The following is a 25,981-nucleotide window of genomic DNA, read 5'->3' on the forward strand; positions in this document are numbered from 1 at the left end:
ACTTCTCATTTTTTTAGAGAAACAGCCTGAAATATTTACAGATTAAATAACAACTAAAATTTGCTTCAAAATAATTGGAGTGGGTAAGAGTATGGGTGAAAGAGTGGCTGTGAGTTGGTGGTGTGGTAGCTGGGTCCTGGGTACACTAAGGTTCATTATACAATTCCGTTTCTGTGCATGTTTGAAATCTTCCACAATGAAAGTCTTTTATAAAAAGAACAAGCACTCAGTTATATGTTGTAATTATCTTTGGAAAGAGGAGGCTGTTGCTTTTGTTTGTTTTGAAAGAGTCATCACCACTTGTTTTAAGAAATATGCCCATAGAGATTTCACTTTTATCAGAAATGAGAAAAAAGCTTCTGGATATAGAGCAAATCATCCTTGACCTAAAAGTTTTAACCTACATTTCATTAATTCATCCTTTAAATTCCTTGTCTCCCAACTCTAACACACCGTGAGATATCAAAGAAAACATTATTCCTTTCAGACATGAAGATACAAAAGAAAAGCCCTGTCCACCACCCACTTGAGAAGTGGCCACAATGACTGTACATCTTCCCACGGTTCTGTTTTCAGAGCTCTTGAGTGTAGAATTCCTTCCTCAAACATTATAAGGAGTTAAGCACAGACTTCCAATAATATGGGATGCAACTACTTAATGGTGGAATTCAGAGGATGCAGAATCAATTCAACACTTCACCTAACTCTGCAGTGGAACTAAGCAGCTATTTACCACTCCATTCTGTAAAAGAAAACATCTCCACGTAATGCTTAGGCCTGCTAAATTGTAAGTACTGACTAGCATCGCCTTCAACACTTCACCCAGTATTGCTAAGACATAACGTAAACATGGAATACACTGAAAACAAAGTCAGATACTCAGGTGCACCAATGAACTACAGTGTATTAATAGAAGCTTCTCTCCCACACTGAGCACTGCATCTTTCACTTATGTGTGAGTAGTGGACAGAGAGCAATGATGACGAGCTATAAAGGGTCTCTGGCACACTAAAGGAGATAAGGAACCAATATTTCTCTAATTTTCTAGCCTAAAACAAAATGTTTTCAGCTGAATAAAATGAATAAATAAAAAGTAAATAAGTAAAAGCCACAATCAAATCAATAAGACTACAGTTATCATTCTTAAAATGGGCACAAATATAAACTGAACAAAATTTGTAAAAGCTAGTTGTACAAATTCCAATTCCCCTCTTGAACATTCCATCTTAATTCTTTCACTTCTCTAAGAGCTGTTCAATAAATCCCCTAACTCCATGAGCTAGCTTCTGTAAGTAACAGCGTGTTAGTTACACTTCCTTTATCACATAGCATATACGTATCCATATCTACTCACCTATGCATCATCCCCTTTCTCTCTGGCCAAATAGCCAACCTATTTTTTTTTAATGCATTTCAAAGTAAGCTACAGATATCACTATACTGTGTGTATCATTAACTAGTAGTGTTCAACTCTTGTTATGTTTTCAGGTAAGTTTACATACAGTGAAATGCACAAATCCTAAGTATAAAATTCAGTGAGTTTTAACAAATGCTACACCTGTGTAACCCGAATCCTTCTCAAGATACAGAATGTCACGCAAGAAAACTTCCTTGTGCTTCTCTGTCCATCCCTGCACTTCTCCTCCCAACTTGTCTTAAAACCACTGTTCTGATTTTTCTCACCAGAGATTAGTTTTACTTGCTCTACAATTTCTTATAAATGGAACCAAAGTGTATGTACTCTTGTATGAAACTTCTCTGACTCAGTATGATATCATGGGATTTACTCAGGTGGCTGAGTGTATACATTCTTATTGCTGAGTAGTATCCCACTGTATGACTGTATCTCATTGTTTACCCATTCTTCTGCTGATGGACACCTGGACTGTTTCTGGGTTTTGGCCATTAAGAATAAAGGTGGTACAAGCATCCTTCTATGAGTCCTTCCATGGACATATGCCTTTATTTGCCTAGAGTATATACTAAGAGTGGGATCACCATAACATCAGGAAGGTTAAGTTTTAAAGAAATCACCAGCCCTTTTCCCAAAGCATCTATACTATTTTACAATGCCATCAATAAGTATAAAAGCTCCCGTTGCTACATAACCTTGCCAAACATGGTGTTGTCAGTCTTTTAAGTTTCAGCCATTCTGATGGGTCTGTGGAACACTTGTTAACTCCCCAACGACAAATGATGTTGATCACTTTTGCTTGAAGCTCTTCCCACTCCTCTCCAAAGTCCAAATACTCAAAATCTTAATTTTATTCCAAACTCTCTTTAGAGTTTGGAACTCTAAACTCTTTATCAATTCATGAAGCTAAAACCTAAAAAACTGATATATTCGCGGCCAAGATTTGTAATCATATTTTGAATAATCTAGATGATCCAAGAAACTTCAAGCCAGGGTATTTCAAATCTTACAAATCTCTTAGTTCAGTGCTGCTCAATATTTAGTATGCCTAAGAATCACCTAGGCATCTTGTTAAAAAAATGCAGATTCTTATTAAAATGCAGATATGGGACCTGCGGTACTGCGTTTCTAACAAGCTCCTCTACCAGTCTGAGGACCAGACTTTGAGTAGCAAGGTCTTAGTGCACCTAAATACTTAAAAGAAGCAAAAGGCACCTTTACTCCAGGCCTCATGAAAACTCTACAAATAAACAAAGGACAGTGAAAAGCACATAAGTAAACAAGGCACCATGAACAAGAACTTGGAAAAACAGAAACAGTCACACAGATTCCAGATATGAGAATTGTCAGACAGATAAATGCTTACTATGTTTAAAGACATAAAGGACAAACTTGAAAAAAGCAAAGGTGAAGAAAACAGAAGAACTATAAAAGTGCCAGATTTGAAAAAGAGCCAAACAGAACTTCAAATATGAAAAATAAAATAAAGCTCAACAGACAGGTCTGGCAGCATATTAGACAAAGAAGAAAGTTAGCAAAGCATGAGACAGAGTAGAAGAAATGATGCAGAACGCAGCACAGAAAGACAAGAAGATTAAAATACAGAGGATAAAGCGAGAAGATCAAACATGCATTTAACCAGAATTTCAGAAGTGCAAGAGTGAAGACATGGCAGAGGCATACATCTAAATATTTAGTGGCTGGGAATTTTCTAGAACTAGTATGAGACGCCAACTCATAAATTCAAGATAAATAAAAAGACATTTACGTATAGACATGTCATAGTGAAACTACAAGGTACCAAAAATAGAGAAAATCTTAAAGCCTAAGAAGAAGGAGGTCATTATTTTTGGGGGGCTGTTAGTGGACAGCAACAAGAGAAGCCAGGAGACAGTGGAATTACAGTCTCTCCAGCTCACTAAAGATAGGTGCCAATCTATCTGAGAATTCTACACCAAATGAACTGATAAGAGTTTTCCCACCAGCCACAAAAGTGATCCCAGATACAGTAACAAATAATGGTGACAAAGACAAATGTAAATCAACATTAATTCTATGAAATTATACTATCCAGTTAGGTTTTAAAAACTGATTAAAGTACAACAGTATTTTAAAGTCAAGAGAAGCTTGGTAGACTGAATTACTATTCTACATCTTTGTCTTTTCCACAAGGAGTAAAGGTACCAGTTAATTATAGGCCTTGTTAGATATGAATGAAAGCAACAAATTAAAAAAATAAAATGGTAAAAACTCAGTCTCTAGTTAAGATTATCAAACTGGATTTTTAAAACATTTCAACTACAAGGGAGATCTGAACACAAGGATACAGAAAGAAAAGAAGACAAAAATTTCAGGCAAACAAGTAGACAAGAAAGCCGGTATGGCTATATTAGTATCAAAAAAAAATCTAACTTTATAAATTTTTAAAAAGACATCACTAGAGATAAAAACGGTATCTTAATAATGATAAAAGGTTCAATTCAGGAAGCTAACAATTCTTAATAAGTTTTTAAAATCTTAAAAATCTAAAAATATACTAACCCAGAATGGATTTTTAAAACACCTCTCTCTGTAACTGATATTCACCAAAAAATAAATTAGTAAAAATACAGATAATGTGAACAACACCGTTAGCAACAGAGTTAAATGGACAACTGTAAATACATATTCTTTTCAAGTACATAAAGAATATTCACAAAAACTACTCATATACTGGGCCTCAAAGCAAATAAAAAATCACAGAGCATATTCTGACCACAATGAACAGAAATCAATAGCAAAAGAAGACAACCAAAAAATCCCATTGCTGGAAAGTAAACACACATCTAGAGTAACTATCTAAATATTACCAGCCAAATGGCAATTAACTCAGAGTTCACTATCCATCAGCAAGGTTGTGACTTGATTTTCCCCTAACTCATTACACCGCACTTGCTCCCACAAGGTTCACATGAAATGTTGTCTCTTCAAGTTTTACAAAATCTTCTTGCCTTAAATCTCTCAAAGTTCTACATATTTCAACTCCAAAGAGCTCCATGGAATTTTGCAAAATTAAGACATTTTACTGGATGCTACTACAAGTACAATAAAGTGTTTGAAGTCTTGTTTTCTCTAAGAAATTCCCTATCAAGCCACAACTGTTACATTAAATATTTACACTCACGCAGTTGCATAATACTGAAGCAAAAATTCAGCATGAAAGGAAAATAAACTCCTTGCATCAGACAATCATTCGTCATATGCTATATACCCATCTGCCTCTTTCTGTCCACTGTATTCCCATGGAGCCTATGCAAGCTATCACATACTTACTTACTACACGACAAGTTCCCATATTTCACTACACCGACCACAGGTTAACTAGCATTCAGTACTCTGCAAATTTCCTACAATAGATCAATCAGTCCTTCCCCAAGACTCTCTGGGTACCTAGGTTGTTAGGCGTTAAGTCTGGCATCATCATGGCTATGTTTAACACAGCCACATTAGGCAGCAGTCTCGAGACAGATAAATAAAGCAGACATACCACAACAGAGACAACAGGTATCCGAATTGTTGGTTTCAGTTCACTGTTCCTAAGGCCCAGCTGTCTGATTTCATCCTTGGAGATTTCATTGAACACAGGTGGGCAGTTGATCTCAAACGTGTCCAATCAATGTCTGCATTTTTTTATTGGGGGGGGTGGTAATTTAGGTTTATTTCATTTTAAACAGAGGTACTGGGGATTGAACCCAGGACCCTGTGCATGATAGGCATGCACTCTAACACTGAGCTTTACCCTCTCCCCAATGTCTGCATTTTTTAAATCCTACTTTTTATGTTTCAAATTTGTGGCACTGCTGTTCTTTTAAACCTGACTCATTCAGGGAGAGTCAATATTTTCTCCAATAACAAAGATAAAACTATTAAGTCTTTGTCTTTGTATATTGTTCTATATAAATACTTTCTATTCTGACAGGTGTCTCTTTAATTCTAACAACCCCAGAATTATAGCAAGAACAAATTTACTCATATTTAACAGAAGATGAGAGATTCAAAGGAAATTCATCCATGCTCAAGTATCTAAGCTTAAAATCAGATTAGCAGTCTCCTGACCCCGGACCAATTTTCTATTACACTGCCCTTTAAAAGGATAAATCCATACCCATCAAACCCAGTTTACAACTTTCCACTTGTAGTATGTCATATAAATTTTTAAAAATCAACATTTTCAGTGATAACACATACATATAGTATCACTAAAATAAGGTTCCACTCTAAAAACTGTACCAAATAGTATTGCTGAATACATTAAAATCATTATCAAGAAACCATAATATTTAGCAACTTCTTCTCCATTCTTTATTAAAATTTAAAGAAAAATATTAAGATGAAATGTCTAATATAAGTATGACTTTATCAGACAAGAGAAAGAACTGAACGAAACCACAGCCACCAAATTTCTACGCTCAATCATTTCTAACAAATTAAAAAAAAAACACAACAAAATAAACTAGAGGGAGAGGTAGAAGCAGAAAGTATGCCACACTTTCAAAATGTAAAAAATGACAGTTAAGTTTATTCTGAAAAAAAAAAAAAAAAATCACAAAAAACCAGCAAGAATAGACTAGAAGAGCCAAAGGGGTTAGGGAAGATTCCATCATGTGCTGTGCAGAGATATCAGCTAGCCCTGGCCTTCTTTTAGACAACTCACTGGTGAGCAAACAGTGATGTTAAGAGACTTGGGTAGGATGCAAGCAAGGTTTAAAGGAACTCTGAGGCTCAGAGCTCAAATACCAAACTGTAAACAAACAACTAGAGTAAAAGGTGACAGTTTAACTACTATTACACAAGAGCAACCCAAGCCCTGAGGGAGGCAATACACCTCCCAGGGGTGGAAATATGAAAACTCTACGGATTAAAAAAGTATGTGCCTGGAAAAAAGGTAGCCTTTGGGAGTGAGATGCAAAAGGAGTGCTCCACACAAAGAATCAGCTTAAGAAAGGCCTAGGGGCATGCATGCAAGCATGAATGAATGAATGAACAAACAGGAAATAGCTGGAGATGGTTCTGAGAGGAAAGCCAGACAACACCTCAACAATTAAAATGACAAAAGACAACCCAAACACACAATTCACACCTAAACTCTTCCATTCAAACTGCAGACCAAATATAATAATGCAGAAAGTGCTAATAGGGCTTTTAGAGCAAAACACTCCATATAAACTTCTAAGTAAGAAAAAAAATGGGCAGAAGTTTGTAAGAGCCAATCATAAATGTTATTTCTACCTGTTAGTTGGGCTTCTACAACCGTGGATTATCAAAAACAACTGGGAAGTTGCTCCCTGTCAAGGCGAACCATCACCCTTGAGTTGGTTCTGAAGTGAACTTGCCATTTTCCAAGGACAATTTCCTATCCAGCCTTTATCAAGTGACACTAACACAGTCAAATAAGCATATTTTCTAGTTAACAGGATGTTTCAATTCAAATAACAGTAACTTTAAGTGAAAAGAGTAAGTCAAAGCTGCCAAAAGGGACGTGCCCCTCCAAGGAGAAACCCAAGTAACAGGCAGTTTGCACTGGTAGTCCTACACTACACAATGGGGCCAGACTGGAGGGGCGGGGAAGGGAAGATCAGATTTTAACTAATAGGAAGACAGCACATCACAGTGGAATTGTCAACTCTAAAACTTAACCTGAATGTTTATAGAATCCAACAAGTAGACGGCTTATTTTTTGGAGTGATAAAAACGTTAGGAAATCAGACAGTGGTGACGGCTGCACAACTCTGAGAATATTAAACGCATTATACACTTTAAACGGGTGAACTGCCTGGCATATGTCTTACATCTCAATAAAGCTGTTTAAAAAAAAAAAAAAACTTACTTTGCTCTAAAAATGTTTCCTGCCTTCCAAAGTACCATATAAAAAGGAAAAACTTGAATCTGTTTGCTTTTAGACCTTCAAATATGCCAGCGAAGTGTGATATGCCAGACTCTTGCCCCAACAGGTATTGGGAGGTACTGTAAACCAACTAACATTTTAAAGATAAATAATCATCATCTGTTAAGAATAAAAAGACTCCTAAACACAGCAGGGTGCATTTCCTAAGGTCAGTTACTAAACCTCACTGATTATCTGATTTCTTTACTACTTACACCACATCTTTCTATTCTCTACTCCAAACTAATGACAGCTTCTCCCCTTCAGTCCATTACATACAAAAATAAAATGAAAACCAGAAGTATTCAACAGAGGAACTAACACTTTACTGTTAAATTCCACAATTTCTAATGTTGGGGGATGAATTTAAGCAAGTACTAGTTTACCTTTCAACTAAATTTTTTAACTAAACCTACAGACTGAGAAGTAGTATTCAAGACAGTTCGTGGACCAGAAAAAAATGTATTTTATCAACAGATGTTTATGCTCCAATTATGCAAAAGGCACTGATAAGGCAGGAATAACATTTTAAAAAAACTTTATAATGTGGTTAATCATCAACTTAAAACAAAAATTAACAATAGCACCCAGTTAATCATCAACTTAAAACAAAAAATTAACGATAGCACCCAATTCTTTCAGCATTTCAATGATCAAGTTTGCTGTATTTTAAGTCAACTCACTTTAAAAAGGAGAAGAATGCCAGCTGAAGGGAAAGAAGATTTCCTTTAAGGTTAAAAAAAAAAAAAAAGGATGGGGTGTAAAATGTTAACTCTAGGGAGACTTAGATTAATGTCCTTAGACTACAATTCTTTCCTGAGAGTAATTTTCTTCGTATTCCTTCTTATACAAATTAAAAAATATGTATCTCTGTTCCTGGTTTACAAACTATTTGAGATACAGCCACACTTCTAAAAATGCAAGGTGGGGACCACATGAACACAAGTCATTTTACACCCTTCCATTAAGGAAAAAACATCTCATTTGTATAGCACTTCACAGCAGTGACTTTACAGAAATTTTCTCACTTTTAAGCCTTCCTATCAGTTGCACCTGTTTTACAGAAAGGCAGGGAAATGAGGGGACATCCAGGCACAGACTTGTTAGCTGACACAGGAGTGCCAGGTCTTACCCAGCTACTCGTTTACTTAACAAATATTTACTGATTACCCTACTTCATAGGTTTTAGGCCTTGGGAGAAAGAGGAAAATAAGACAGTCTCCCCGCTTTCAGAATTTATATTCTACTAGGGGAGGCAGACAGACAGCAAATTAGAAGTACTGTGAGGAAAACTAAGCAATCAGGAGAATAAAGGATGGGCAGACTACAGTTAGTTGAAGGTAGAAGATAGTGTTTCCTACCCAGACCCCCTCCACCACCCCCACCCCCCTACCCTGCTAAAAGAAGCCTGCCTTACAGGGGGTTACAAATCCCTTCACTAACAAGGAAGTAAGCTGCTCCTCCGGCCCTATGGGGTGAGTCCTGATTGAGCCAAAGCCAGTATTTTCCTCAAACTGCAAAATTAGAGCCTTGAAAGCAATTTAAACCAGAGGTTCATAATCCAGAGTTCATAAACTGGGACTGAAAAAATGATTTCACTAACCTCTAACTGAAATTTAACATTTCCTTCTGTCACGAACAGGCAACAAACCACATTATTGGCAGTACCTTTGACTTTGTATCAAGAGAAATCACAGGTATTATCATATCACATTACAGTTGTTACAGATACCTCAAAATATCATTCACTCTCATCACTACTTTGAACAGCTGCTAGATCATGTTATTGCTAATAAACATATTACCACATTACAACAGACTGGTTTAACAGTTTGAGAGCTAGATTTTAACATTCTGATATATTTGTAGTTTTATCTTATGCATTGACTTTATGAGTTTAAAAATATTACTTTGAGGAGTCTACAGCTTCAGAGAGCTGAAGGGTCCTTACCACAAAAGATTAAGACTCCTCCATGTTAGAAGAAGTTTTAAACAAAATAGAGAAGAGAAAATAGCATGTGTAATAGTTGAAATTTATTTCAGTTACTTACATTCATCTACTGGTGATGCAAACTAGGGTATTTCTTATCATGGATTGCAGATCCAAAGAGTTTAAAAGCGACTGGTCTAACATACCTTTGTACAAAAATACCAATATTATTGTATTTTTGCCAGAGGTATGACCTAGTTCTCCTCACTAAGAAGTATGGTAAGATACGCTAGTGACCCTCTAGGAATACTTTTTCTTGCTGGATAAGAAAAAGACCTCATCTCCTTCCTGCCTCAAATGTGACAAACATAATGACTTCAAGCCATGACAGTTATCTGATGTCCAAAAGAACCACTCGCTAAGAATGGAAGAGCAGAAAAACACACAGAACCTGGTCCCTGCTGGAACCACTGTGCAGCTGAACTATGCTGTATGAAGAAAAATAAACCCCAATCTGCTTAAGACCCTGTTAATCAAGTTTTCCATTACTTGCAGGTGAAATGTTCCTATCAGATAAACGAATTACTATGGATAAGGTGACCAAGTAAGGCCTCTTTGAGGGCTGACACCTGAGCCAAGACCTCATGTTGACAACAGCCAGGTAAGGTCTAGAAGAGCATTCCCGGCAACAAGAGCCAGGAAAAGGTGAAAGTAGGAGATGAAGTCAAAGAGGTGGGCAAGAGCCAGACCACGTAGGAACTTATAAGTCACAAGGAGGCTTCCACCTCTTCCCACAGACTGCCACAGCACACACGTACCTTATGCACGTGTAAGAACATTCCCCAAGCTGATACCAAACACAGGGAGGGGGACATCTCATTTAAAAACTTGGCTTTAGGGACAAAATTATTCCTTGAAGCAGTATTAACAACAGCTTTTTTTAAAAATCTAACAAAGGATTAGGTAACTGGATAAATTATGGTTAAGTAAACATAAAGCAAACTAATAAGAACTAACAGTGAAATATGAAAATGCTCATCATAATAGCATGGGGAAAACATGGACTTATTTTTATTAAAACAAAAGCTAGAAGAAAATACAAAAACGTTTTATCAGGTGGTGAGATTATATATGGTTCTTAATTTTCTTATATTTTTCTTTATTCAGATTTTAACTATCACCTGTACTTTATCATCAGAAATACATGCCCCCCCCCAAAATTAGGAGTTTTTAAAAGCTGCTCACTGAGAGGTAGAGTATAGCTCAGCAGTAGAGCGTATGCTTAGCGTGCACGAGGTCCTGTGTTCAATCCCCAGTGCCTCCATTAAGAAAATAAATAAATAAATAAAAATAAAATAAAATAAAAGCTGCTCACCCTGGATGGGATCCTGGAACAGAAAGACGTTGAATAAAAACTAAGGAAATCCAAACAAAGTTTAGGAAGTAATAATGTATCAACACGAGTTCATTAGTTAAGTCAAATATATTAATGTAAGATCTTAAAAAATTGGGTGAGGAGTACAGGGAAACTATCTTTGCACCTTTTCTGTAAATCTAAAAGTATTGTAAAATTACAAGTTTATTTTTAAAAATGTTTTAAGTCTTCTTACTAAGACTTTTTAAACAGGCAAGTACAGACAGTAGCAGTCATCACTAAGGAATGGAGGGCAAAGGGAAAAACAGCATTTAGGAAGAAAGAAGGTATTATATGTTGAAAGTTAAGAGCAAAAGGTTTTGCAAATGTCTGCCTGGTATACAACAGGCCCTCACTTACTGCTATTCAAGGTACTCACTTATTTTACTATATTAAGAAACCAGAAGTCTAAGGCATCTATTTAAAAAGGCCTTATTGATTCCCTTCAACTAAGGAGAAAAGTGCTGATAACTAATATACGTTTTAAAATACCTTTGAGCTACGAGAATTATCACTCTTAAATCCATGTGACATAAGCCTTCACTCTAAACTTACCTACACACAATTCTAAGCAAACCAAATAAAGTCCCTTAAAAAGCAGGGCATTTAGGAGTGTCCAATTGCCAATGAGGACCTTAAGGCTCAGTATAATGTTCACTAATGATGTCCAGAGTCAGAAACAGAACGTTTCAGTGCACTCACAGCACTCTGAGAAGTCAGCAAGTGTATAACCACTGGTAAAGAGCCACAAGGAAAAAAAAAATTCACCATATGGACCCTCATCCAGTAGATTTTACCACATCTACTTCTTTTAAAAAATAATAAAGTTTTTGATTAAAAAATTTTAAAAGAGAAAACAAATTCATCTCCTAACAACAACAATCAAAAAAACCTTGACACTGAGAGTGGATAAAGGGAACATGGGATATTCCTCATACTACTTTTACATTTTTATAAACCTCTGAACCTAGATCAAATGTAGAAATAGGCCCTTTCCAAAAAAAAACTTTTCAAAATACTCAGTATTACAACAGGTCAGGGACATTTTTCCTTTCAATCTTTAAAGTTACATTTTAACTGTCTACTAAATTTATCAACACTAAAATTATAACATCTTAAAAACAATAAATTCACACTGACGACTGTAACTTTACACATTATACCAATTATGAATAAAGTCATTTAAAAGAACTATTAGAATAAAAGCTATGATTAAATTCCTCCCAAGAGCCAATATCCTAATAAAAAATATATATAATACAGCAACTGCTATTTGATCACTTAACTGTTAATCAGGCACTGTGCTCAACACCTCACTCTCATTAAAAACTCAAAGGAATCCTGTAAATTATATATTTTCTATAATTTACACATTGAGCAACTTGCCCAAAGTCAAACAACTAGGAAACCTGAACCCAAGTCCATCTTGTTGCAAAGTCCCCCATTACTCACAAGTGATCTCCTCCTTTGAAGCCTGCAACTCTACCACTCACCTGATTTCAAGATGGTATCCAAGAAACCCATCTTCTCAAACCCTTCGTTTTAGACTATCAATAAAGGAAGGGAAAATAAAAACGCTTCCTCTTAAAAAGAATGGTTACTAACAACAACAGTTAACACAGAGAGCACTCATCCTGTACTAGGTATTGTTCTACAAGTTTTACATATTAACTAACTTAATCCTCACAACAAACCTAAGATACAGGGACTATTATTATTATTCCCATTTTACAGAAGGTGAAACAGAAGCCAAAATAAAGTGACTTAACTATGGTCACACAGCTAATACTGTTCGAGCTAAGATTTAAGTTGAATCCCAGACTTTGCTCTTAGCCAGTTACTCTAAACTCCTTTATCACTTAGACATTATCATACCATCTTTGAAACACATAGCATTTCAAATTCCTATGAACAAAGTAAAAAGCAGAAAGTAATGTTCTGGAGCAGAGGTTGGCAAATTACAGCCCACAGGGCCAAATCTGGCCTACCACTTCATTCGTAAAGTTTCATGAGAACATAGTCATGGCTGCTTTGACTCTACAAAAGCTGGACTAGAAAGCCTATTTACCATCTGGCGCCTTGCAAATAAAGTTTGCTAACCCCTGTCCCGGAAGATGATATTGTGTAAAACCCTCCCCTAAACATTCAAATTAACATACATTTTTTACTTTATTGCTATAAATAAAAATTGCAGCAGCTACCATTTATCAAGTAGATACTACTTATGCAAGACCCTAACAGCAACCTATTTTATACCCAAATAAACTAAGCACCAGAGAGTTTAAATAATTTCCTCAAGATCACAAAACTAGACTATGTGGGACGTTATTTAAACACAATGTCTAGCCTCAAAGCCCAGATTCTTTCTAAATGTCACTTCCTTCAAAATATATAAATGTGTAGAGCTACCGAAAAGTAAAATTTTCTACGAAAACTAAAGTTACATGATAAAAAAATGCCAACTTTAAGGAGAAATAAAATGTTCATGTAAATGTATGCACAGATTTTAATTGGGTCATAATTCCATCTTATTTTCCATTATATTTCTATTTTTGCTGTTATCCCAATTGGAATTATAACCCAGGGTTATTCAAAAGCATAGGAAGAATATAGCATATGTTCTTTCTGTAAAGATATGGGGCAAAGAATTCATTAAAATAAACAGAAAATAAGCACAGAATGCAGAATGTATTTACTCAGTACAGTTAACTCTGCTCTGCCACTGAAAAATTATATCCTCTTCTGATACAGACTCATCCACTCTCATTACACTCCTTGTCTAGAATGTCCAACTCTCTTCCGTTCATCTCCACCCCATCCATGGCAGCCCCATCCCTGCCCTCTAGAGACCCTGCTAACCTCTGAAAAGTATCACTGAATCAAGAGAACAATTCAACAGAGGTTAGTTGCTGTTGCTACAATTTTTATTCAAGAAGCCTTTTCTTATTATTATGCCATTAATCTCCCATACCATTGGGCTAATTTAATTTAGATCACTATTCAAATATATTATACATATATACCATGGAAATCACATGAGAAAAGTAACAAGGAATTGAACTTGGAATTCTATGTGGGCAAGTACACACGGATACAAATACGACTGCTCAGAGAAATATCTTGATTAATATTTTTACCATATTCTCTATTCCAAACAGCTCATCACCCGATAAGGCATCTAAACTCAACCTAAGAGTTTTTACTGTTAATTTTTGTCCCCAAGTTCACCACCTTCCTAATGAGACTATAAACTCAAGGCCAAGACCACATCTGCAATCTTCATAATCCCAAATCTTAACCTAGGACTCCAAATAAAGTGTTCAAAAATATTTATAGTAATACATACCATCTGCCTATTAGTCATATACATTAATTCCATCTCCACTGTAAACTTCAGACTAACTTCAATGAGAACAGAGAAATCCTGAATGATTGTTTTTCTAGGTATGAGAGTAGGGCTAATGCAATTCAAGAAACACCATTAAAAGAGAAATGCAGTGGTTGCTGAAACCAAGATAATGTCTTCCCTTGTACCATGATTGTAATGCTAGCCCTTAAAACAGAAATAACTGCAGAACTTTAAAAAACTATAGTTTTATTAGGTCCGACTTTAAGTTCCTTAAAAGAACTACGAATTAATCCACTCCCAACTTTAAGACTGTCTTAAGTAATATGGAAACCTCTCAAATTCTTTACTACAGCATCAAAATTTTTAAATAAACTCAGCAGGTGTCCTGAAAAAGCTCTAAGTTTACTATAATTATTAGTAAACTCTCAAGGTATTTGTACAATTATGAATCATCTTAATTTTCTTTTTTAGTAACAAGAAACAAAACATTAATATGCTGAATATAAGTAAACACATGAGTGAATGAGAACGCCATCCCACATTAGAATTAAAAGCTGCTATTCTAGCATATATTAAGTTTACCAATTCCTTAGCTGATGCAAGAAATATAAATTGAAAGTCATCTAAAACAGGTGCTGCAATGAAGATCCCAAATGATGGTCTGTTATCTCTCCAGTAATTCCTCTCAGGAGCAATGAGTTTGTGTAATAAGAAGATACTTGGGAAAAAATGGCATGGCCTAATATCCAGGCAGCTGAAAAGTAACACTAGATGGTTAGAAGAGGCAGAAGCAGATTATCTTACAGAGCCACACCAAAGGCTGAAATTCCCCAACTCTTACCTCATAGCAGCAACTGGAAGGCAAAACTTGTCAAAAGGCAGGATGAAGAGTAGAGTAAAAAAGGAGATGAACTCTGCAATTAACAGTCTAGTTTTCTGACAAAAGTATTTTGAGGCCAAAATGTGAAAATCAACACTAAAATTTCTAATGACAGTTGAGATAATTAGCAGACAGGTCTGATCACAAAGTTAACAACTACTGAATTCTCTCAAAAATGAGCCTAATTGTTGCCACCTACTGGGAGAAGGGCATAAATGCGTTTGGATCTGAGATGGAGGGGTAGAGATGGGGTCTAAATTCCTCTTAAGACTAACCTGCTTTCCCTGGGTGGGGTAGAAGAAATGGAAATACATGCTTCATAAAGAACAAAAATAGGGAGCTGCATGACTGCCTAGCAAAACAGGCACTATTGCCTGCTGCAGCAGTAAAATACAGAGACTCCAAAATGTTTTTAAAGTCCACAAACCCCCACACATTTTGGACTATTAGCTTAACGTAAAAGTCCTAGACTTGCACTAACAGCTAGCATCTCTGCTATCTCCGCATAAGGAAAACTCAAATTGATTCAAACTGCAGTCGGCAAAATCTACAAGAACATGCTAGAAATAAAAGCTGCTAAAGAAAGCTAAATATTATGGCTACCAGACCCCTGAATAAAAATTAAAAAATAAAAATAAATCCTTGTTATTTTCCTTTTGGCCACCATCTAACCTCATTTCCCATTTCTGAAATCCTGTTTTACATAATTCATAAAAGTAAAAGGGATAACAAATAGTCTACTATGACATCAACCAGAGGCAAATATTTTTATTAAAATATTTAACATAAACTGGGTAATATTAAATTTGCACTTTTAAAAAAATATGTAAATACTTAAAACCACAATTTGCTTTTGTTTTAAATATTTTTAGTGCATTAAACACTAAGCAAAAGTTTCCCCTATAAATAAGACTGACAAATTACTGAGTAACTCACACAAAAAAGTATTAATTCTCAAACAGTACTGATTTTTTTTAATCTCTGAATAAACAATAGTTGAACGTGTTAAGGCAAAATGATTGTCAGCTTCCACAAAGGAAGAATTCTGCGACTGAACAGAGGAGCAGCAGAAGTCATTTACACACTTAACCAGCTCCTGCTTATGGAACAAAACTTTTCTAACTATTAAGTAGGGATATTGAACAAGAAGTAAGTTTTATCTCCATTGCTACTATCATCCCAAAACTTACCACAAAAAGCCTTATACATAGTCCTAGAAAGAGAAGCAATTTCATAAAAAGTGAGATCTAGATGCACTTTTAGTTTTCAGTTCCATTTAGAAATTAATATTTTTGTATACTTTTTTCATGTTGTCACTGCATATTCATGGATCAATGATAAATTCAACTCATCTGTTTGTTAAATTTAATTTCTTAATCTCCAATTTTAGAGCCTCAATAAATCTCAGCCCAAATTTCCTTTTCTTTCATAAATGTGGACCCTCTACTCCAGAGGGCCAGTTTACCTCACCACAACTACAGCTGTAAGCTCCCCATTCTTCTGTATCTATCCAGTCAGCTCAAGCCCCTCCTCTCTCCATAAAGTCTTCCTCAATAACTTCAATCTTTCTAAACTTCTGAGTATTCACTGCATAAAACTCAACTTTGTACTTAATAACAAATATGCACGTTATATGTTGTGTTCTCTTGACACAGTTTGAACTCATCTGCCAATATTAGTAAATCTTGAGATAAAAGACCTCATTTTATAAATCTTTAATTTTTCCTCAGCACACTCCGAGAGTAGACCTTATACAGAACCAAAAATGCACACACATTAGCTGCTGATGAAATATCTGTATAATGAAGGCACTTCCAACAATTTATTCAGTAAAGCCAAAAATCAAGCCCTAATTCATCTGTTTCTTAATTTAGATTCTCATACGAAGTTTTCTAAATGCAGAAAACCTGCATTTAGACTATCTGCAGAATACCTCTCTATACTTTATATTATCTATAGTTATCAAGTCAGTTTGAGAAGTGATTATCAACTAAATTAAATGCAACAAAACTCAGAGGACAAGAACTACGTCTTAAGTTCCTTTTGTATTCCTCCCAGCACAGTCCTGTGGTACACAGCAAGCACTTGATAAAAATATGTATTGATAAATAAACTTTCATCTACTAACAAACATAATCTCCAAATGCTAAATCTGGAGTAACCGAGATACTAAAATAGTCTAATGACAATCCCATAAGTAGTTGATTTCAATGAGCCTAATTCTGAAAAATTTATATTCCAGGAGCCTACACCCAGCTACCAAACCCTGAAAAACTACAATAAGCAAGCTGACAGTAAACTATGTCAATATTTTACTATTACTTCGCAATACAGTTTCTCACCAAACTCTACCACTGCCACCTACCACGTACAGTTACGTTAGGAGCCTTATGCCAGCCTCTGCAAAGATAGAAGAATGAGAACTCTACCCCAAGAAGCCAAAGATTTCATAAAGATGCAAACAACTCATAAGACAGACTGTGAAGGTCGTAACTGAAACATAAAATGTAGAAGGGAGTAGAAGGAGAGAAGAGAGTGAAAAGTGAAAATCTTACAGGAGTTACTGAAGCAAGTGAAGTGTGTAAATGGAGCTCCAAGAGACACAGGATGAGGGAGGGTTTATCCACCAGGCAGACGGACAACCAGAGCCTTAGCAAGAATGCTGAAGTTCCTGGGTGTGTTCAGAGAACAAGCAGCTCAAACTGACTGCAGCCAAGGGTGCAAAACAGGATTACAAAATACTGGGGCCATAGCAGAAGTTATAGTATTTTCACACACTTGCTGTTTACAAAGCAACCATAAGCACTTAGGTTTTAGGAATTAAAAGAAAAAAGCAGGGCAGGGGAGGCCCTCCAAATGATCTCCATGAACCTGCTCTCTAAGGACACAAAGCAGCTTAAATTACAACTCAACAGTGAATTTCAGATAGGCTATCCGTACAAACTCACTTCGGGTTTCCAGGGCATCACACATGTTTACCAGTCTAAGAACTTAAAAACGAGTTACTTTGACCTTAAGACAACAGCACAAGGTACATCTATTTATTCAGAAATCTGCCCACGGGTGGAATGAGTAGGAGTTGTTAAGTCAGGGTGGAACTCATTGGTTATCACAGCCAACAAGTTGATTAAAATACACATTGAAATGCTGTAACTTCAGGTCTTGAAGGTTTGTTGATAAACACTTCGGCTTATAAATAGCCTTCAAAAATCCATATATGGGTAATATGATGTTACATACATAAAATAAATATATCCTTTCTAAAATGAAACAGAATAAGCTAAAATGCTATATAAAACTCAATTTTGTACTTAACAAATTTGCACATTGTCTCAAAACTTACTTAGGTCCTCAATGATGCAGTTAAATGATCAACTATTTCATGTAAATAATGGACAATTAAAGAATATGAAATGGCTTGCCCTAAATTTTGTAAATGTCTGATTCAAAGTAACTTGCAGTCTCTAAAATACATACCAACAGACTAAAAAGAAAACTCCCAAAATATTTTTAGCATTAAGTGATCTAAAATGTTTATCAAAACAAATAAAATAGGATATTACATTAAACCATTATAGAATATTTTCACTTTTGGAATCATTTTATTCTCACAAGACTTACTCCTTCAACTAACATTTAAAGATTCCTTACTATGAGCCAGGCGCTGTGCTAGATACTAGTGATAAAAAAGAGGAAAGACTGACTTCAAAGAGTTCATAATTGACTAAGGAATACTATTGCATACTCAAGTATTTTCAAGTAGGATACCTACATATATAAGAAAAGTATGTTTTAGGTAAACAGTGTTGACAAATGAGGCTATGTGTCAATGCTGCAGTGAACCAGTGGAGGAAGGGCTCTGTGTTCCAATCCACCACTGTAGCCTGATCTCCTAAACCCAGTGTCTAGCATATACATGACAAGTAACTCTAGGTTAGGTGGCAATAACATAATTTTTCAGATGAGGCACTTGAAGCTCACAAAGCTTAAATTATCTGCCCAAGGTCACAAAGATAGGAAAGGCAATGCCAGGACTGAACCCAAGTCTTCTACCTTCAGATCAGATACTCATTCGAACAACACTGTTCTCTAATGAAAGAACACATTAACAGGCAGCTTTTTTACTCCAGGCCCCTAGAATGACTTCTAAAATCAAGCGTAACTGCAAAACTGACTATTACCAACAGCTTACACACACTCAAGATAAAACAGGTAAGTCTGAATAATGGACAAGTTCCTTTTGCTTCTGGCCAATCCAGCTTCACGAACTACAAGAATTACAAACAAAATTAAAAGTCCTCAGAGAAAAACTATCAAGCAGACTTATTTCAGTCTAGGAAACAACTTCTTTTGCAAATACCCTGAAACTATCAATAAATTGGGATACTAGATGTAATTAAAGAACTGCATTTTTAAAAATCCAGGACATCAGCCAAGTTAAATTTTACTTAAATAAAAATTAAGAGACTGGTTCAGCATCAGCACACCTATTTACCACAAATAACAGCAAGTACCCACCATGTATGCAGAGTAACCTAGCAGACCAGGTAGACACTGCAAAGAACAAACTGCTAGAGGTTTTATGCCTTTCGGAAGTCTGTAATACAGCTGTCTGAACTACACCCAGGCACTAAAAAAGAATACACAAACGGAAAGCTAATATTCCACGTTAAGAACTACAAGCACCAAGATTATATAACACTCTACAAATTATATGTATTATATAATATCCCCAAATTCTTACTCTTCCACCCTATCCAGGCACTGATGGCACAGCAGTCAGAAGATGTGAGAGAGACTGTGATCACATAAACCAAACAGCGTCCTGGGGAATCTGCTGGGGCCAAGAACCTTTCCAAGCAGGAAGACTGGCTGCAAAGTCAGCAAGACCAAGCTAACTTTACTGGTCTGGAGTAGGAAGGAAACGGGTGTTATTTTCAATCAGGTTTATGAGTACACCTTCATGCAAAACACAATGACATTTAGATAATCCTTGCCCTCAGGAAGCCTATAATCCAGTCAGGGAAACAAAGGCAACACATGTCAACAAACCTAGCACTGTAATCCCAAAATGAAGTCTATATAGATAACTCAAATAAAAGGAAAAGATCACGGGGTAGAAATTTTTGAGGAAGTGCTCTGAAGGGGCGAGCTGAAGTAAATCTAAAATGATTTAAATGAGGGAAAAGGGCATGTCAGGCTTGCAGCAGCAAGAACTTGAATGAAGATGAAAATCAACAAGCAGGTTGTATTTTCAATGTAGCCCATCAAACTACCTCAGCGAACAGGCCCTACCACAATAAATAATAGGACAATTGGTATCACATTTGCTCAAACAGATCCCCACCCATCCACTTAAAAGAATTAAAAACAAAAAACCCCCCAGATTCTGTAAAGAAAGCAGATCAAGATTCAGAAGTGTTTTTCCTTAATTGTAGTCTCTGATATTAGAAAGTCAATTTCCTAAGAGCCACAAACCAGAATAGGTATTAATTCTACCCACAATAAAAATGCAAAGAAATTTGTCTGAAGTTTCTCCAAACAAAATTAAAAATGTATCGTGAAAACGTAGCATGTGGATGCAAAAAAAAAAAAAATTACTGGAACACAAAAATTGGGCCCAAGATCTATTACCCAATGTAGCAGCAATTTCAATTTCAAATTTTAAAGTGCTACAGCTTCCCATCTTCAACTACCTTACATCAACACCTCCCACCACCACTACTGATGAAAGCTGTTATCTTTTGTTTAATGACCTCAAAATAGATAATTTTTCTGAAACTAGTGACAATATCTTACACTTATTTATCAGTTTGTCATTTTTCACAGCCATTATATCCACTGGATCTCAAAACCACCCAGTAGGTAAAATGGGGATCCCACTTTACAGATAAAATAAATGGAGACCAGAAAAGGAGTCAGAGAGTAGCTCAAGATCACACAGGTAATTAACTGGCAGTGTTGTGAATTCCCAGGCCAGAATGTGTCTTCTTTGCTAGGATCATGTCCTTTAAACTGGATCATAAAACCATACCCAGGTAACAAATACAGTAAGCTTAAAAGTTAGAATGGAAAAGTAAACATTACTTCAAATTTACTTTGCTAGGTGAAAGCATTGATTTTACCCTGGCCTAGTATCCATTTATCTTAAAAATATTTTTTTGTTTAGCACCTTCAGGAACTCTAACTGCCAGAAGTGCCCCAAAACTTTCGGAAAATAAGTGAAAAATAAAACAAATAGCCTGTTCATGGACACTAAATAATAAATGTCAGCTGAGCAGACTTAAAAACCATTCAAACTCCAGAAAAACTAGGAAGCAAATTGAAACAATGATAATCTTAATTACAGTTCTACCATTCTTATGGATACTGGCACATTCATAGAAAGGCAGAGGTGGACAAAGCCCACAAACCCCAGCTCTCTTCAAGCTTAAAATAAATGAAATAAAAACTCCCCAAACAATTTCACAAAGATGATATAAAAGCCACACTAATTCAATATTTCTGGGGCTGAACACAGAGCAGGGCGTTTGTAGAAGATTTGGAAACTGTGTTTACTATAAAATTCACACTTAATACTGATATCTCTGCATGTTGTAAATATGAAAATAAGCCTCAATAAATCCCTCTGCAATTTACTGTCTCTGAACCTCTGATAATTCCACTCCTCAACCCTAACTGCTTCCCTCCCCCCTGGTGTAAATGCGACACACACAGGCCTCATATATAGGCCTCCTGCCTTTTTCTCTAACAACTAGGACCTTTGTTCCCAGCGTCGGTTTTTTACCCCACTCAATAGCTCTTTCAACTTTCTACCTCATATTTTTGTTTTGAGAGAGGAGATTCTGAGCCTCAACTTTCCGGATCTTTAAGAAACGAAACGCCAAAAATATCTAAAGAGACTGGAGAGGAAGAGAAAGTTAAATACATCAGTGAAGGGCCTACAAAGCAGAGGGAAGCCCCGGGATCGGGTGATCTGGCAGCCCAGGAAAGATCGGGGAACACTGACTAGGAAGGGAGACAGCAGGGGAGCAGTTAGACGTCCACTTGGAACACAGTCGCTGCGCTATTAAACGTCTCCCTCCCCCCCACCACACACACGAACGTTCCCACACTGACACGTCCCCTCCCCCAATTAACGAAGCAATTAAACTATACCCACCGCCAGACACCAAGCTTAAGCTAAACTTCCCCCAGACAAAGTAAAACATTATCAAAAACAAACAAATCTGTCTTTAGGGTTTAGAAGCAGCCCCTTCCGTTCTCTCCTCGCCACACGGGGTAACCTATTCTCTCCCGTCCCCCAGCAGGAGTTCACAGGTCTAAGTTATCCCCCCACCCCACCCCCAATTGGCATGTGTTTTTAAATCTTTTTTCCTCTAGCAAATTTAGGATTTCTCTTATTCTGGGGAAGGGAGCGACACGGAGAAGGGCAGGATTGGGGATTTCACATCCTTCATTACTTCAGCTCCCCTCTAACTTGTTTCAAAACTAGAAACCCCACTCACTGTGGGGAGGATGGAGAGACGGTGAACTGAATGGACAAACGTTATAATAGGTTTTATGTAATCCACATATAAATAAATTAATCGCCTGACTCGCTTTGAATGCTAATACGATTGGAGTGACAACTGGTCCACCTCCCTCCCACAGGTCCTAACCCCCTCCCCCCAAATTTCCACGCTGATCTATTTAGAAGGATGCTCTGCTCCTTTCCGCCAAGTTTCTCGGCCTCTTTCACGCCCCCTTGCATGCCCCTCTCGGCGTCATCCTCCCTCAGCCTCAACTTCCCACGGCTGAAACAACTGCCCACCGCAGACCCCGTCCCCGGCCTCGCCCGCCCTCAACCGTCCCCCAGGGCAGGAAACCCCTTACTCCGGTCTAAAGTCACTCCGGCCTCTCCCTCCTCTGACCCTCGCTTCCCACAACTGTTGTCACTCGAGCTGCTCCCTAGTTTCCATTTCCGGGCCGTCTCTGGCCCTGGAACCTCCCCTCTCCCGGTTTCCGGGCCCCCTATCCCATTTCCGGGGAACCCTTGCCGTCTTCACACCCCCCACCTGCACTTCCGGCCCCCCACTTTCTCTCTTCCTAGACGCCCTCCAAGCTCCCAAGCCCACTTCCGGCCCCCCCGACCCCCGCCGGACTCCCCAAGACCCGCACGCCTCACCCCAGTTCCGTGAAGGACCATCTTCATTGCGGGGGGCCGGAGGGGGGACCCAGAGACCCCCCCGCTCCCGCCCGGCCCCGGTCCCTCCAGCCGTGGTCTCCCTCGAGCGCCTAACCCGTCAACCCCCGGCCCGGTCCTTCCGCGGCCCCGCCGCCGCCACCGCCGCCACCGCCACCGGGAACAGGCCGAGCGGGGGCCGAATCGCGGCGATGACACAACCCGGCTTCCTGGGACTTTCTGTTCCAGCTCCTCCCCCCCCCGCCACCCCCCCAACCCCTCAATACAGCCCCCTCCCCCAAGCCTGGCCCCACCGCTAGGAACTGCGCCCCAATTACCTAGTTGGGCCCCAAAGTCTCCGGTCCGGACTCGGTGGCGCGGCAGTAACTTCCACTCGCTCCCCCCACCCCCCCCGGCGGCGGCGGCGGCGGCGGCTCCTCGGGTCCCTACAATTATCAGCTGAGCCGCAGCACCGCGCCCGGCGTGCGCCTCCGCCCGCGCCGCCTCCCTCCCCGCCCGTTCCAACACCCTTGGGGAACTACTTTGCCCACCGACTCCGGCTGACGGGCTCGTGCGCGGGACAGTCCCCGCTGCCTACTCGCGGCTCATCACATCGCCCCTCCCTCTCCCACCGCCCGGCTCGACTTCCCCAGCGGCCTGCTATCTCCTCCCGATCCCTTCGAGGGACCAGGAAGGAGAATGTGAAGGTTCGCTTGGTATCCCTCCGCCGGGGTCAACCCCCTCCCCTCGGTGGTAGCAGGAACTAATTCCCCTTCGGGTCACCGGGGACCTGAAGGTGCAAATTTCACGGCTCAGGGTTCCCTGTGGCCCTTGGGAGAGAGGACAATCACCCTAAGTTAGAAACAGCCCGCCAGCTCAAAAGTAGGGTTCGATTTAAACCAGGGCTTTGGCCCCATGACCCCAACCAGGCCCCGCCCCTTCCTGGTTGTCTTAGCGACGACGGTGGCGTCCAAAGATGGCGTCGTGGCTGCCGGAGACTCTTTTCGAAATTGTAGGACAAGGCCCGCCGCCGAGCAAAGACTATTACCAGTTATTGGTCACCCGGTCCCAGGCAAGTGCGAGCCGCGGTTTACCTTCTCTACTAACTCTCTGCCCGCCCCGGAGGAGCTCTGAACGCGAGCAGCGCTAGGCCGAGAGCGCCTGTGGCCAGCCGGAAGCGCCCGGTCCCAGCTCCGAGCCGGGAGATTTCCCTCGTCACCTCGGCCTGCTCTGCGGGCCCGGCCGCCCGCGGGTCCCTTCCCAACCCTAGCCCGGCTCGTACCGGCGAGCTTTCTTTGCCTCCTCACAACGCCACCCGCTCCCTTCCTGCCACCCGGGGTTCCTACCCGCAGAGTTCCCTCCGCGCGAAAAGAAAAACAGGCGTCCCTGGCTTGCGTGCAGCCTCACCTCAGCGTGGGAAGGAGGGAAAGAAAGACTCAGCCAAGTGTCCCAAGGAGGAGCCGGCAGGGGAGGGGAGAAAGGGAAGATCTCTTTTACAGGGTAGGATTTAATCATGGGGGATTTTAAAAATCTTCTCGTGGTCTTTACGTGTACCAAGGCCACATCAAAACTTCCTTATTTCTAGTAGGAATTGATCGCTGAGAGCTTTCCCCTTACCTTTTTGGAGCCCCTTCTATCCCAGTGAAAGTGTGCGGGGAGTGGTACAAAAATGTTTCAGCTGCTCTGCGCGTCAGCCCCACCCATAATGACATCTGCTCCACAACAATAAGACCGAGGATTATGTTATCGCTAAAGTAACCATCGGCCTATTTTTATGACTACTTTAGCTATTTAAGGTGGGCTTTGTGGATGATTTATTGTGGCCATGAAATGATCAGGTTGAACTGGGCCTCCACGCGGAACTCGTTTCTGATTCCTCTCTGAGCTTACACCTGTCACCGAGATATTCATGCACCTTGCACTTTAATAGATGGTATTCCAATAAAATGAAATTTAGAACTTTGCATATATTTGTATAGTCGTACATATTTAATGTTTCATCAGTTTTTCATGAGCTCTTAAATAAAATAGAGATATTTTATAGCTTCACAAGTATCTTTAAAATAGAAATATATTTTATAGCTAAGATTTATAAATATTACAAGCATAATTTCCGTATTACAAGCGTGATAGCCTGTCAAACTTAAATTTTTAATTGAACACTTTTAAAGAAATTTTTATGCATTTAATTGAAATTTCTTAAATGCTGAAATTTAGGATTGACTATTTTCCATTTGCTTTAAAGTGTATGATCCTAAAAATTCACTTCTAGCATGAATGATTGAAAGCAATCTCTTATCTATTCCTACTTCATTTTTTGTTTTCACCTACCTCAAGTAAGTTAGAATGTTCTCATTTTTACTTTACGTCCTTTTCCATACTTGTTTTTAAAAATTGTTTTTGAGCATTTCTTTTCCTTGAGGGTCTGGTAGTACAAGTGTACTATTCTCTAACGTTAGCCTCAACAAGTTAATACTTGTTTACCTTTTTATTTTAGAAAATGAACCATAGGAGTCCTCTTGGTATTGGTTTTCCCTAAGAATAATTCTGTTGTCCTTCAGACTTTGCTCCCTAATCTAACTTGGGCACATGTCTTCCTCTAACTACTCTGTTTCATGAAATTTTTCCTGCCCCTCCCTACCTCAGGTATTATTTTCTCTTTTTTTTTTCTTTCTTTTTTTTTTAACGCATCAAAAATTCTCCTTTATTTCAGGCCCTGTTTTTTCTGTCAATTGCATCTGTGTAAAATTCTTTTCAAGTTCTGAGCCATTTTCTTTTTTTTTTTAATCCACTACAGTTCTACCAGGGAGAGTTAATCTCAAATCTGATTAATTCAATCTCTTTTTAAAGTAAAATTTGTTGTAAAAATAGTAAGCCAAAGAAATAGTCTTTTCAGTCAAGCATCTT

The 25,981-nt window shown here is 38.5% G+C and overlaps 2 protein-coding genes across 20 annotated transcripts in view; one reads left to right on the top strand and one right to left on the bottom strand.

The window, feature by feature from the left end:
- The window catches only part of TRIP12 (thyroid hormone receptor interactor 12), a 132,737-nt gene extending 108,299 nt beyond the window's left edge, over positions 1-24,438 (bottom strand). For 4 of the 17 annotated variants that reach the window (XM_074364452.1, XM_074364451.1, XM_074364449.1 and 1 more), the window contains exon 1: positions 23,413-23,636. The gene's annotated coding sequence lies outside the window, so the exon portion shown is untranslated. Of the gene's footprint in view, positions 1-22,785; positions 22,891-23,077; positions 23,264-23,412; positions 23,639-24,420 lie in introns of those variants that run through there. The other 13 variants (XM_074364448.1, XM_074364447.1, XM_074364456.1 and 10 more) reach the window with 10 other exon arrangements.
- FBXO36 (F-box protein 36) overlaps positions 23,827-25,981 on the top strand; it is an 86,866-nt gene continuing 84,711 nt past the window's right edge. For all 3 annotated transcript variants that reach the window (XR_012507194.1, XR_006725222.2, XM_045517435.2), the window contains exon 1: positions 23,827-24,146. Coding sequence is in view for 1 of the 3 variants with exons in the window: in XM_045517435.2 (XP_045373391.1) it covers positions 24,051-24,146 (96 nt within the window). In the remaining 2 variants the exon portion in view is untranslated. The remainder of the gene's footprint in view (positions 24,147-25,981) is intronic.

The sequence above is a fragment of the Camelus bactrianus genome, chromosome 5, assembly GCF_048773025.1.
Source record: "Camelus bactrianus isolate YW-2024 breed Bactrian camel chromosome 5, ASM4877302v1, whole genome shotgun sequence".
Classification (NCBI taxonomy): Eukaryota; Metazoa; Chordata; class Mammalia; order Artiodactyla; family Camelidae; genus Camelus; species Camelus bactrianus.